Source organism: Salvelinus namaycush, chromosome 19, assembly GCF_016432855.1.
Source record: "Salvelinus namaycush isolate Seneca chromosome 19, SaNama_1.0, whole genome shotgun sequence".
In the NCBI taxonomy this organism is placed as follows: domain Eukaryota; kingdom Metazoa; phylum Chordata; class Actinopteri; order Salmoniformes; family Salmonidae; genus Salvelinus; species Salvelinus namaycush.
The window spans coordinates 42,305,366-42,320,329 of NC_052325.1; the positions used below are offsets into that span (position 1 = coordinate 42,305,366).

Consider the following 14,964-nt stretch of genomic DNA (forward strand, 5'->3'; position numbering starts at 1 on the left):
CATTTGTCACTCTTAGACTGACCATTACCACACATTCCCTCATTTTAAATGTACTGCAAGGATCCAATACAATGTAATATACTGTAAATGTTAATACACTATCTGTGTACTCCCTCCCCTGCAGACCCACGGCTGGAGGGCAAGCCCCCGGCATTCAGCACAGTCCTGAAGGGATGTTCAGTGAGTGAGGGCCAGGACTTCCTTCTGCAGTGCTCAGTGGATGGAAAGCCTCGACCTAACATCTCCTGGCTCCTAAACGGTGAGAGAGCCTATCATCTCCCCTTGCAGTAAGTAGGGTTGCAAAAGTTTTCCAAAAATCAATTCTGGAATACTTCCTGATTCTGGGAATCTTCCAACCAGGATTTCTGGAAACCCCGGGAATTCTGGGAAAGTTAAGGGAATTTTGCAACCCTTTTCGTACCAGTCATCACCGTCCAGTTATGCCCATTTACCCACTAGAGGGGGGTGACTTCCTGTTTTCAAGGCTTTGCACCCACAGGACTGACCAACTAAAATCAGGTCCATTTCTATGAAAAGTGTAGGATGATATGAGAAGGGGGAGGAATACAAATTTCTCTGTACTCAGAACCCTCTTGAACAGATCAGCTAGACAGGGGGTGTGAGTTATTGTGTGTCCCCCAAATGGCGCCCTTTTTCCTATATAGTGCGCTACTTTTGACCAGAGCCCTATGGGATGCCATTTGGGACGCATTATAGTAGTTCTGCTACTGCCTTCCCTCTCAGCCTGAGGGCGGCCGATCAGAGGACCACCATTTCACAAGTCTGGCTGCTCTGCTGCTGAAGGCTCATGTGTCTCTGTACCACGTCCAGATCACACACACAGTGTTTATTTTTCATATTTAACTGCTCCACATATTGAACGTCAGGGGAAACCCCCTTGAATGCTGTATTTTATAAGGTTACAATAAAATAAGAATGTAAGCATGGCGTTGACAATTGATCTAGTAGAATTTCAACTCAACACAGTGAAACAAGGTTATTATAGTTGTGTGATTTAAAAAAAAAAACTATTTGTTTTTATTTCTATTTCAGTTTAGATTCCGTTTTCAGGCTTCATTTACTATTTTCATTTAGTTTGAGTATTCTAAAATTTATATTGTTTTTATATTATTTAGTTTCAATTTGAATGTTAGGGACAGAAAATAGCATATGTGTGGGAGGCTAGGATCCATTTACGTGTTAGCCAATAGTGTTTTTTTGGGGATGTCACTTCTTGTCACTGGGGGGAAGTTATACATTTTAAATGATAATCTTAATGTGACTTAGATTTAAAAAGATAATTGTCTGCTGTGCAGTTCAAAGCGATGGCCAGCTCTGGTTGTTGTTGGTCATGGGTATTCTTTTGCCTGTTGTGTAACAGCTTGATAGCCTTGACTATGTTCGCCCTGTTGTCAGTTAGGACGAGAAGGATCTTCTCCTCTGGTATGTCCCATGCGTCCAATGTGCAGTCAATTACATCTCCGGTGTGCGGATGCTAAATCCGATGGAGGTTGAGCAATGCATGGTGTGCCTTGTTGAAGGAGGGGTGACAGAAGCTGGCTGAAATGCTCATAAATGAAGCAGTCAGTCCTTTCATGCTCCATTCATCTACACACAGGGTTATTTTTCATGCCTCTTTCAGAATGTCATAACTTTCTGGGTTGCTGTATCCATTTGCAAAGCAATCAACCCATTTACTCTGGCACCGGCAGGAGTTTTGAATAAAATACAACTATATTTGTCACATGCTTCGTAAACACTGCTGTAGACTAACAGTGAAATGCTTACTTAAGGGCCCTTCCCAACATTGCAGAGAGAAAGAACACTGAAAAATAATAGAAAAGTAATAACATGTTATTTTAAATTTGCAATGAGTTACTATAACTTAGCTATATACCCAAGCAGTTGCCATACCAAGAGGTGATGCAGCCAGTCTAGACTGTATTGGTGTGTGTGGACCATGGTAGATCCTTAGTGATGTGGAAACTGAACTTGAAGCTCTGGACCCGCTCCATTACAGCTCTGTCGATGTGAATAGGTGCGTGCTCTTCCCTCCGTTTCATGTAGTCCACAATCGGCTCCTTTGTCTCGCTGACGTTGAGAGAGAGCGGTTGCTGTTCTGGCTTCACACTGCCAGGTCTCTGACCGCCTCTCTATAGGCTGTCTCATTGTCGTCGGTGATCAGACTTACCACCGTCGTGTCAACTTAATGATGCCGTTAGTCGTGCGCGGCCACAAGGTCGTGGGTGAACAGGGAGTACAGGGAGGGACTAAGCATGCACCCGTGTTGAGGCTCAACGTGGTGGACGTGTTGTTGCCTACCCTCACCACCTGGGGGCGGCCCGTCAGGAAATCCAGGATCCAGTTGCAGAGGGAGGTGTTCAGTCCCAGGGTTGTTAGCTTGGAGGTCACTATGGTGTTGAACTCTGAGTTGTAGTCAATTAACAGCATTCTCACATGGGTGTTCCTCTTGTTCAGGTGGGAGAGGGCAGTGTGGAGTGCAATAGAGATTGCATAATATGTGTTAAAGGTTTTCACAGGGTTCAAAAGTTGGACCCATTCTGAAATGGACCTGGGGCTTTCCCACCCAGACATGATATGCATACATATACTGTACAATGCATTCGGAAAGTATTCAGACCACTTGAAGGCACTTGAAAGGTCAAGGGGTCTGAATACTTTCCAAATGCATTGTAAAAAAAAATATATCAGGAGACCCATTCTGAACGAAGACAACTAGACCCATTCCGTATCTACCTGGTCAGATCCAGACCCAAGGTGAGGGAAGCAACAGAAGATTACATTTTTTTAAAGCTACTTTATTAACCAGAACTGATACAGCGCGAGAGGGAGAGAGGTGCTGCTCTAGCAGGTAGGTGAGGGGCCGTACTGTGAGCAAGTGACACGGAGGAGGAGGGAGAGACAAGAGACAGCAACTAACCAACCAAGCTGACTCGCGCTATAGTAGACTAATAGCTGCCATAGCTAGGTTATTTATCATCAATTATGATTGCATACTACCGGTCTTGACTGCATCAAACCGGGAGAAGCTATTTAAGCTGCGCTTTCTCCTACAGTTACAAAAAACATTTAGAATATTAAGTAGCAGCCTACCTCTTGGCTCTTTCTGTACAACTATCTTCCATTGATTAGATAGCTCCTAACTTTTGCCACACACGGGGCTAGGGTCTGACTGTAGCCTATTGCCACTTTGACTTCTTATTGGCCAACAACAAGCTACATGTGCCACGCTCCCCTCTCGTGAAAAGCAAGAGCAGCAGCATAAATTATAAATGTCTCTCTCGCTCTCTCTAGTGCCACAGTCTTGTTCGGATCTGTATATGCCCTTCTGAACAAGTCAGTTCAGCCATAACTCAGTCTCAGTTCAAATTAAACATACCCATGACAATCATATCGGATCCGACCCAGACCTGTGACATTATTTAGAATTCTGGATCTGGATCCGCTCGGGTACCAAACCGGGTCTTGGGTATTCAGGTACAGGTGGATCCTTGAAGACCTCTGTGGATCTGTTTGGGCGGTATACGAATTGGAGTGGGTCCAGAGTGTCTGGGATGATGGTGTCCATGACCAGCCTTTTAAAACATGTTATGGCTACAGATGTGAGTGCTACAGGGCGATAGTCTTTTAGACAAGTTACATTGGTGTTCTTGGCAACAGGGGATATGGTGGTTTGCTTGAAACATGTAGGTATTACAGACTGGGTCAGGTAGAGGTTGAAAATGTCAGTGAAGATACTTGCCAGCTGGTCAGCGCATGATCTGAGTACGTGTCCTGGTAATCCATCTGGCCTTGTGAATGTTAACCTGTTTTTAAGGTCTTACTCACATTGGCTATGGAGAGCATGATCACACAGTTGTCCGGAACAGCTAGTGATCTCATGCATGGTTCAGTGTTGCTTGCCTCGAAGCGTGCATAGAATGCATTTAGCATGTCTGATGCTGTAAGTTTGCATCACTGGTCAGCTCGTACCTGGGTTTCCCTTAGTAATTTGTGATAGTTTCCAGGCCCTGCCAGATCTGACAAGCGTCTGAGCCAGCGTAGTAGGATTCTATCTTAGTCCTGTTATTACGCTTTGCCTGTTTGATGGCTCGTCGGAGGTCATAGTGGGATTTCTTATAAGCGTCCGGATTAGTGTCCCGCTCCTTGAAAGCGGCAGTTCTAACCTTTAGCTCAGTGCTGATGTTTCCTGTAATCAATATCACCAAGCCGGTGACTGATGTGGTGAACACCTCAATGCCATCGGATGAATCCTAGAACATATGCCAATCTGTGCTAGCGAAACAGTTTAGCTTAGCATCCGCTTCATCAGACCACTTCCATAATTGAGCGTGTCACTGGTACTTCCTGTTTGGAATCAGGAGGATATACACTGAACATAAATATAAACACATGTGAAGTGTTGGTCTCATGTTTCATGAGCTGAAATAAAAGATCCCAGACATTATCCATATGCACAAAAAGCTTATTTCTCTATCATTATTAGTGTTAGGGAGCATTTCTCCTTTGCCAAGATAATCCATCCACCTGACAGGTATAGCATATCAAGAAACTGATTAAACAGCATGATCATTACACAGCATGATGTGCTGGGGACAATAAAAGGCTACTCTAAAATGTGCAGTTTTGTCAACACAATGCCACAGATGTCTCAAGTTCTGAGGGAGCGTGCAATTGGCATGCTCTCTGCAAGAATGTCCACTAGAGCTGTTGCCAGAGAATGTAATGTTCATGTCTCTACCATAAGCTGCCTCAATGTCGTTTTAGAGAATTTTGCAGTGTCCTCATAACCATAACCATAGACCATGTGTATTGCTTTGTGACGGGGCGAGCGGTTTGCTGATGTCCATGTTGTGAACAGAGTGCCCCATGGTGGCAGTGGGGGTATGGGCAGGCATAAGCTACGGACAACGAACACAATTTAATTTTATCGATGACAATTTGAATGCACAGAGATACCGTGATGAGATCTTGAGGCCCATTGTTGTGCCATTCATCTGCCACCATCACCTCATGATTCAGCGTGATAATGAACGGCCCCATGTTGCAAGGATCTGTACACAATTCCTGGAAGCTGAAAATGTCCCAGTTCTGCCATGGCTTGAATACTCACCAGACATGTCACCCATTGAGCATGTTTGATTGACGTGTACGACAGTGTGTTCCAGTTCCCGCAATATCCAGAAACTTCGCACAGCCATTGAAGAGAAGTGTGACAACATTCCACAGGCCACAATCAACAGCCTGATCAACTCTATGCAAAGGAAATGTCACTCTGCATGAGGCAAATGATGGTCATACCATAACTGACTGGTTGAGTGATCCACGCTCATATTTATTTTTCAAAGGTACATGTGACCAACAGATGCATATCTGTATTCCCAGTTATGTCAAATCCATAGATTAGGGCCTAATTAATTAATTTTAATTGACTGATTTCCTTATAAACTGTACCTCAGTAAAATATTTGCATGTTGTGTTTATATTTTTGTTCAGTATAGTTTTAGTTTTTCTTAATTTTATTTCAGTTTCCTAAATAGTTTTTCCAATTGTTTTATTTTAGTTTTTGTTTACTTTAATAACCTTGCAATTAACACTATTCTGTATTATTGTAGCTGGGTTATTTGTATCCTTCTGTATTTAATTATGATGCATCATATTCTGTTGAAGTTTGGTTTTGTCTGTATCCATCACCCCAGCCTAACTTGACTCTCAACATAGGGATTCAATTCTCAACTCTAACTTTCATTACCGGTCAAAAGTTTGGCCCCTGAACTAAATGTTTATGTTTTGTTGTGCTTCGGGGGCCAAATGTGTTTGTGTGTTGAATTATCCTCTTCAGAAAACATCTTGATCTTTAAACACTAATTGAATTGACTTGTTTTAGAGAAGGATCTCACATAGTCTCGGTCCCAAATGGCACCCTAATCCCTTCATAGTATAGTACTTTTGACCAGACCCCTATATACCCTGGTCAGAAGTATTGCACTATATAGGGAAGTATATAGGGTTTCATTAGGATGTACTCATAGTTTCCAAAGGTCCGATTCTCTTAGTGCTCCAGGTTTGAGCTGTGTGTGCAGGAGCTGTTGATGTTATCCTCTAGCCTCTTGAAGACGGATAGACAGTTAATGGCATCATAGTCAACTCAGGGAAGAGAGATAGTCCTGTTCGCAGCAACTGTGTAGGGATCCCAGTACCAACCCATTCACAGCCCCTCTGTTCTCTTCTGTTCCTACCGCTGGAAAATACACCCACAGCCATTAAACAAATATGAAGCCTAGGAACCATATAAAGGAAAAACATGCGTCCCTCCTTCCTGAAACTCTCCTGAAGTATTACACCCAGACAGACTTGGCAAGTGTTTGTGCTCCCTAAGCAGACATCTGAGATTCTCTCTTGCGCAGGCCGATTTCTGAAATACCTACCAACAGTCTCCCCTGGATTTCAAAGTGAATGCCTTTCTTGGGATCGGGTTGTCCTGCACTGGGCGCGGGAGCCATTTATAATAGTTGGTGGCAGCATCACAACTCATCCAGGTTAAATTCAACACAGAGCTCGCTAGCTTCCCGACTGTGAAACGTAGGCCTGCCAGGAAAGATTAATACATAGTGCCTTCAGAAAGTATTCATACCCCTTGACTTAACCCACATTATGTTGTTAAAGCCTGATTTTCTTTTTCTTTTTTTCCTCACCCATCTACACACAATACCCCATAATGACAAAGTGCAAACATATTTTTAGAAATGTATTCAAATTTATTAAAAGTGAAATACAGAAATATCTCATTTACATAAGTATTCACACCCCTGAGTCAATACATGTTAGAAACACCTTTGGCTGTGATTATAGCTGTGAGTCTCTTTTTGGGTATGTCTCTATGAGCTTCGCACGCCTGGATTGCAAAATATTTGCTCATTATTCTTTAAAGAATTCTTCAAGCTCGGTCAAGACAGCCATTTTCAAGTCTTGCCATAGATTTTCAAGCTGATTTTAAGTCAACTTTAACTAGGCCACTCGAACATTCAATGTCGTCTTGGTAAGCAACTTCAGTGTATATTTGGCCTTGTGTTTTAGTTTGTCTAGCTGAAAGGTGAATTTGTCTCCCAGTGTCTGGTGAAAAGCAGACTGACCAGGTTTTCCTCTAGGATTTTGCCTGTGCTTAGCTCCATTCCAGTAATTGTTTTATCCTGAATAACTCCCCTGTCCTTAAGGATTACATGCATACCCATAACATGGTGAAGCCACCACTATGCTTGAAAATATGGAGAGTGCTACTCAGTAATGTGTTGTATTGGATTTTTCCAAGGCATTGGAAAACCTTGGTCTTCGTGGTTGAATCTATTTGAAATTCACTGCTTGACTGATGGACCTTACAGATAATTGTTTGTGTGGGGTACAGAGATGAGGTACTCATTCAAAAATCATGTTAAACACTTATTGGTATTGATTGTTATGTTTTGTGACTTGTCAAACACATTTTTGCACTTATTTAGGCTTGCCATTACAAAGGGGTTGAATTCTTATGGACTCAAGGCATTTCAGCTTTTCATTTTAAATTTATTTGTAAAAAATTCTAAAAACATAATTCCACTTTGACATTTCTCGGGTATTGTGTGTGTGTAGGCCAGTGACACAATCTCAATTTAATCCATTTTAAATTCAAGCTGTAACACAACAAAATGTGGAAAAGGTCAAAGGGTGTGGATACTTTCTGAAGGCACTCTATGATAAAGAAAGATATTTTGCCATTGTATCAACATTTACCTCCGTGAGGTGTCTTTTTATGCCTCTGCATATTTATTCGTTTTTATGAGCGATTTTACAGCAAGCATATTTGTTTGCTTAATATGAATGAACGTCAACGGGACATTAAGAACTGTAAAATACTATGCTTTATTGGAGTATTGGTTGAACAAAGACATGCATTGGCAGGACAGAACAGCAGCATCTGGTAAGATCCGTAGGGGTGGGGTATGTCTGTTTGTGAACAAAGACTGGTGCACAATCTGTAATATTAAGGAAGACTCAAGGTTCTGCTCACCTGAGTTATACCTCATGATAAGCTGTAGACCATACTATTTACCAAGAGTTTTCGTCGATATTTTGTAGCTGTTTAAGTACCACCACAAACCGATGCTGGCACTAAGACCGCACTCAGCGAGCTGTATAGGGCCATAAGCAAACAAGAAAATGCTCATCCAGATGCTGTGCTCCTAGTGGCTGCTGAATTTAATGCAGGAAAACTGAAATCTGTTTTTCCTCATTTCTACCAGCATGTAACCTGTGCAACTAGAGGGTGAAAAACACACACTAGATCACCTTTACTCCACACACAAACAAAGCTTTCCCTCGCCCTACATTTGTCAAGTCTGACCATAACGCCATCTTCCTGATTCCTGCTTACAAGCAAAAACTCAAACGGGAAGTACCAGTGCTGTGCTCAATACATAAGTGGTCAGATGAAGCGGATGCTAAGCTATAGAACTGTTTGGCTGGCACAGACTGAAATATGTTACGGGATTCATCCGGTGGCATTAAGGAGTTTACCACATGAGTCACCGGCTTAATTAAAATGTGAATTGACAATGTCGTCCCCACAGTGACAGTACGTACATATCCCAACCTGATGCCATGGATTACAGGTCACATCCGCACTGAGGTAAAGGCTAGTGTTGCTGCTTTCATAAGCAGGACACTCATCCGGACGCTTATAAGAAATCCTGCTACAACCTCCGACAGGCAAAGAATACAGGACTACGATCAAGTCCTACTACACTGGCTCTGACGTTCATCGGATGTGGCAGGGCTTGCAAGCTATCACAGATTACGAAGGGAATCCCAGTCGAGAGCTGCTCAGTGACGTGAGCCTGCCAGATGAGCTAAATGCCTTCTATGCTTGCTTCAAGGCAAGCAACACTTGCGTGAGCACCAGCTGTTCCAGATGACTGTGATCACGCTCTCCGTAGCTGATGTAAGACCTTTTCACAGGTTAACATTAACAAGGCCACAGGGCCAGACAGATTACCGAGACACATACTCGGAGCATGCACTGAGCAGCTGTATAGGAGAAGGTCAAGAGCTTCAAGTTCCTCGGTGTTCACATCGCTAAGGACCTATCATGGTCCAAACACACCAACACAGTAGTGAAGAGGGCACAACAATGGAGGAGCCCCTCAGGAGGCTGAAAAGATTTGGCATGTGCCCTCAGAGCCTCAGTTCTACAGCTGCACGATTGAGAGCATCTTGACTGGCTGCATCACTGCTTGGTACGACAACTGCTCGGTATCTGACCGCAAGGCACTACGGAGGGTAGTGAACTCCCTGCCATCCAGGACCTCTCTACCAGGCGGTGTCAGAGACTGTTTGATCTGCTACAGCATGGCAAGTGGTACCAAAAGGCTCCTGAACAGCTTTTACCCCCAACCCATAAGACTGCTAAATAGTAAACCAAATAGCTACCCGGACTATCTGCATTGACCCTTTTTGAACTAACTCTTTTTGACTATGCACACACATTGGACTATAATTAATGTGTATATATATATATATATATATATATATATATAAAAAAAGATATTTTACCATTGTATCAACATTTACCTCCGTGAGGTGTCTTTTTATGCCTCTGCATATTGTGGAAGTGTGTGTGATATATATATATATATATACACACTTCCACACATCACATACGCTGCTGCTACTGTCTTATGTATCCTGTCACTTTACCTCTACATATCTACCTCAATTTCCCCATTCCCCTGCACATTGACTCGGTACTGGTACCCCATGTATATAGCCAAGCTGTCATTGCTCATTGTGTTTTATTCCTTGTTCAAATGTTTTTATATATTTACAGTACCGGTCAAAAGTTTGAACACCTACTCATTTCAGGGTTTTTCTTAATTCTTTTACTATTTTCTAAATTGTAGAATAAGAGTGAAGACATCAACACTTTGAAATAACACATATCGAATCATGTAGTAACCAAAAAAGTGTTAAACAAATCAAAATGTTTTGAGATTCTTCAAAGTAGCCACCCTTTGCCTTGATGACAGCTTTGCACACTCTTGGTATTCTCTCAACCAGCTTCATGAGGTAGTCACCTGGAAAGCATTTCAATTAACAGGTGTGCCTTGTTAAAAGTTAATTTGTGGAATTTCCTTCCTTAATGTGTTTGAGCCAATCAGTTGTTGTGACAAGGTAGGGGTGGTATACAAAAGATAGCCCTATTTGGTAAAAGACCAAGTCCATATTATGGCAAGAACAGCTCAAATGAGCAAAGAGAAACGACAGTCCATTACTTTAAGACGTGAAGGTCAGTCAATCCGGAAAATTTCAAGAACTTTGAAAGTTTCTTCAAGTGCAGTCGCAAAAACGATCAAGCAATATGATGAAACTGGCACTCATGAGGACCGCCACAGGAAAGGCAGACCCAGAGTCACCTCTGCTGCAGAGGATAAGTTCAATAGAGTTACCAGCCTCAGAAATTGCTGCCCAAATTCAGAGTTCAGGTAAGACAAATCTCAACATCAACTGTGGGACAGAGTGAATCAGGCCTTCATGGTCGAATTGCTGCAATGAAGTAGTACACAGCGTTGTACGAGATCTTCAGTTTCTTGGAATTTTTCTCGCATGAAATAGCCTTCATTTCTCAGAACAAGAATAGACTGACGAGTTTCAGAAGAAAGGTCTTTGTTTCTGGCCATTTTGAACCTGTAATCGAACCCACAAATGCTGACTCCAGATACTCAACTAGTTTAAAGAAGGCCAGTTGTATTGCTTCTTTAATCAGCACAACAGTTTCAGCTGTGCTAACATAATTGCAAAAGGGTTTTCTAATGATCAATTAGCCTTTTAAAATGATATACTTGAAATATTAGCTAACACAATGTGCCAATGGAACACAGGAGTGATGGTTTCTGTTAATAGGCCTCTGTAGATATTCCATTAAAAATCTGCCGTTTGCAGCTACAATAGTCATTAACAATGTCTACACTGTATTTCTGATCAATTTCATGTTATTATATTGTACAAAAAATGTGCTTTTCATAAACAAGGACATTTCCAAGTGACCCCAAACTTTTGAACGGTTGTGTAATTTTTGCATTGTTGGGAAGTAAGTAAGTGTTTCACTGTTATACTACACCTGACCATTCAGAATTGATTTGAAGGAATACACTCTCTTAGTCCCTTGATTTGATATGAAAATGGATTTACACATGTCCTGCATGGTAAACGTCTTCATTTCTAATGACCGTTCTTTCATTATCTTCTCCCCAACACGGCCCTGCTTTACCTTGACAGCAAAAGAGTGTACCCTGCTCTGTGTAAGATAAACTATTTTTGCTGGGAGTGGATTGTGTTTAGGTGTTCCTCAAGTGTGACACATGTTCCTCTCTCTTCCCCCATCAGACAAGCCCATGCCATACGCCCGCTCTTCCTTTGAGAATGGCCTGGCCCAACTCACAGTCCAGGGCGCCCTGCCAGAGGACGAGGGCCAGTACACCTGTGTCGCTGAGAACATCCATGGGAGAGCCGTGTGTACTGCCAAAGTCATCATCAAAGGTGGGCCTGGGAGCCTCTACAGAGACCATATGTATCAAGTTTCTCAGGCAGCGTTTACACAGGCAGCCCAATTCTGATATTTTTTTCTTCACTAATTGGTCTTTTAACCAATCAGATCTTTTGCCTATAATTGGGCAAAAGATCAGAATTGGACTGCCTGTGTAAACGCTACCTCAGAGTAGGAGTGCTAGGATCAGCTCCCCTCTGTCCATGTAAGCGTGTTCATTGTCATCTAAAAGGCTAAACTGATCTAGATCAGCACCCGTACTCTGAGACGCTTGATACATCCAGCCCCAGATGTGTTTCTTTATCCTTTGCATCTTTGAGAAGACGTTTAATCTGTGATTGATGTATCAGATATTACCCAGAGGACTACCCCAATAGAGCACATCATATGCATGTAATTATTTCTCAATGATGCTTATTACTTGTACTTTTGTAGTTCTGCTATTAGTCCCCGAAGCCCTATAATTTGTAATATATTCAGATTTTATGACTTTGGCTTTGAAAAGTCTGCAGTGCTAAAATTAGGGGAATGGCCAATGAATGTTATTTTGATAAATTTCAATTTAAATACAAACACACGTTTTGTTTTTGCTAAATTGAGAATGCGCTCAATTCATGAGATAGGGAAAATGCTTATTTTTTTCAGAATGAGTATTTGACTGTTTGCTAAAGCCCTGAAATGTCTCTCTTGTGAGTACTTTGAGCCTCTTTGAAGCAGTGCTACTTTAAGATAATAGCTATTTAGGGCTCCGATGTAGCATTTAAGGAAACCTCTGCTCTCTCTGTTCCAGCATGCATTTTGTCTTTGTCCCAAATGGCACCCTATTTCCTTAAGTAGTGCACTACTTTTGACCATGGCCCTGATCAAAAGCAGCGCACTATATAAGCAATTGGGGACCATTTGGGATGAAATCCTTGTCTATCAGCACACACCGGGCTTCAAGGTGGAGGTTCAGCTATTTGTTTCGCTGGGGTAAACATCTGAAATACCATCATTTTCCCAGGGGCACACTCCAACATTCAAACATAATTTACAAACAAAGCAGTGTGTTTAGTGAGTCCGCCAGATCAGAGGCAGTAGGAATGACCAGGGATGTTTGGTTGATAAGTGTGTGAAATAGACTATTTTCCTGTCCTGCTAAGCATTCAAAATGTAACGAGTACTTTTGGGTGTCAAGGAAAATGTATGGAATAAAAAGTACAATATTTTCTTAAGGAATGTAGTGAAGTAAAAGTTGTCAAAAATTGAAATGGTAAAGTACAGATACCCCAAAAAACTACTTAAGTAGTACTTTAAAGTATTTTTACTTAAGTAAATTACACCACTGGTCAAAGGTAGTGCACTATAAAGAGAATATGGTGCCATTTGGAATGCTGGCTGAGGCAGCAGTGAAGCAGGGCTGTTTAAGCAACAGTGCTGATGGAAACATGCTGGAGATGCCTTGGATCTCCCTCTGGCATGCTGGATATGCATACAGACAGTGGGCTGTGTTTATGACAAGCCTGCCTCCCTGTCTGTTGGGTCCTGACGTCCATAGGGTTAGAACCATTTCGGTTTATGAACTTGGGGGGGAGGGAGGGGGGTTGACTATGTAAAACCAAACGCCGTACATGGTGTGCATGAATCAAGGAGCGAGGGCCAAAAAATTCCCGTTGGTCTCTCGTTCTCTCTCTCCCTCTCTCTCTCTCGTTCTCTCTCTCACAGCGATGCTGGCCTGTTTTGGTGCCCAGACTACCACGCTGTAACAGCATGAAGTGAACCCATGCACATGCGCAGATATTATGTATGACTGTGTGAGAGCGAGGTCTTGAGTCTCGCTCATCTTAATATCTGCGGTGCTGTTCGTTGCAACGTAATTCAGCTGAGTCTACCTTTAATGTACTAAAGTGTAATGATGAGTCAAGTAATTTGATTTTGGACTCCCAAAGACCTTGGCAGGAACATCGTCCCTATGGTCGTCTTTAATGAGATTATTCTAGTGTTTGCATATTCAGGGAATGTTCCTTGCATGTTTGCCAAGAACATCACAATATGGGGAGCTGACTACGTAGAACCAAACACAATACATGCTGGTAATGTTCAGGATGTGTCTAGTATTCATGGTTTGCATTCCAAATGGCACCATATTCCCTATGTAGTACAGTACTTTTTAAAAGGGCCCATAGGGCTCTGGTCAAAGGTAGTGCCCGCTATAGTGCACTAAATAGGAAAAACGATGCCATTTGGGATGCAGACCCCATCAGAGATGGTGGAGAAAGCAAGACACCCCACTCCCTTATTTTTTTCTTACACAGATGGAACCTTGACCATTTTTTCCCAATGGTAAACTGCCTAAGTTAATTTATCCACCATATTTTATAGCGTTGCTTTGTGCTCCAGATGGCAAGTCCATATGAGGATCAGGTGTACTCGTGACGTTCTGCTCCATAGCTTCTGGAAGTGGTCAGACAGTGGCTGCTGCAGCACCTATATATGCTTGGCTACCAATGTCATTAAGAACATAAACAGTTTTCCACAGATTCTTTGGTATGGGTTCTTCAGTATTTTAGGTTTCAGATATCCTGCGGTAGACTGCCAGACAGCTCATTTCCTGATGTAGGAGAGCTGTTGCTCTCTCCCAGAAGGTTATCTTTTTCTGAACGAGCAGAGACTCCCAAGAGACGCACAGGGAGTTTGTTAACATCAGCATGTTCCTCATTGTTTTTCTAAATCACCATGAATGTGTCCCAAATGGCTCCCTATATAGTCCACTACTTTTGACCATGGGTCATAAGTAGTCCACTATATGGGGTGCTATTTGGGATGTATTTTAAGAGATCTACTCCAGCCTCTATATTTAGTACTCCAGGAATCCATGTTGAGGTAATATTTATTTACATGACTGTGAAGGAAAGACCTTCACTTGGAGTAGACTCTCTTAATATAGCATATTTAACTGTGAAGCAAGTAATGTTATGTCTTTGACTGGAATGGAATGGAAAATGAACAGAAAGACAAACTCCCAATAGCCTGCACTGATTGACGTTTGCACACACCCAACTGCTAATTGTCTTGTTAATAGGTTGTTGGTTTAATTTCACACTGGCGGACTGACATTATTAGCTAATGATATTAGCTGATGAATGAATGTCTTTTTAACCTGTGTCAGAAGTGTTTGGAGAGTCCTCCAAGCAAGGTAATGTTTTTGCTGCTAATGGTTTTTACTTGCTCTGCAGTTTTAAAATAAATGAAGTATTTTTTTTTTACCTCTATCTGTTGTTTTAAGCCTTTTGACTGTTAGAGTAGGCTCTCGATGACCGTCAACTGTCGCTGGTTCCCTTGGCTTAGTGTGCTGTTCAGTGAGTTACTCATTTTCCTGTTCTGTAAAA

At 42.1% G+C, this 14,964-nt stretch overlaps 1 protein-coding gene across 4 annotated transcripts in view; it reads left to right on the top strand.

Moving 5' to 3' along the window:
• The window catches only part of LOC120064442 (myosin light chain kinase, smooth muscle-like), a 91,940-nt gene that overhangs the window by 39,007 nt on the left and 37,969 nt on the right, over positions 1–14,964 (top strand). For all 4 annotated transcript variants that reach the window (XR_005478598.1, XM_039015022.1, XM_039015024.1 and 1 more), the window contains 2 exons: positions 125–259; positions 11,437–11,589. Coding sequence is in view for 3 of the 4 variants with exons in the window: in XM_039015022.1 (XP_038870950.1) it covers positions 125–259; positions 11,437–11,589 (288 nt within the window). In the remaining variant the exon portion in view is untranslated. The remainder of the gene's footprint in view (positions 1–124; positions 260–11,436; positions 11,590–14,964) is intronic.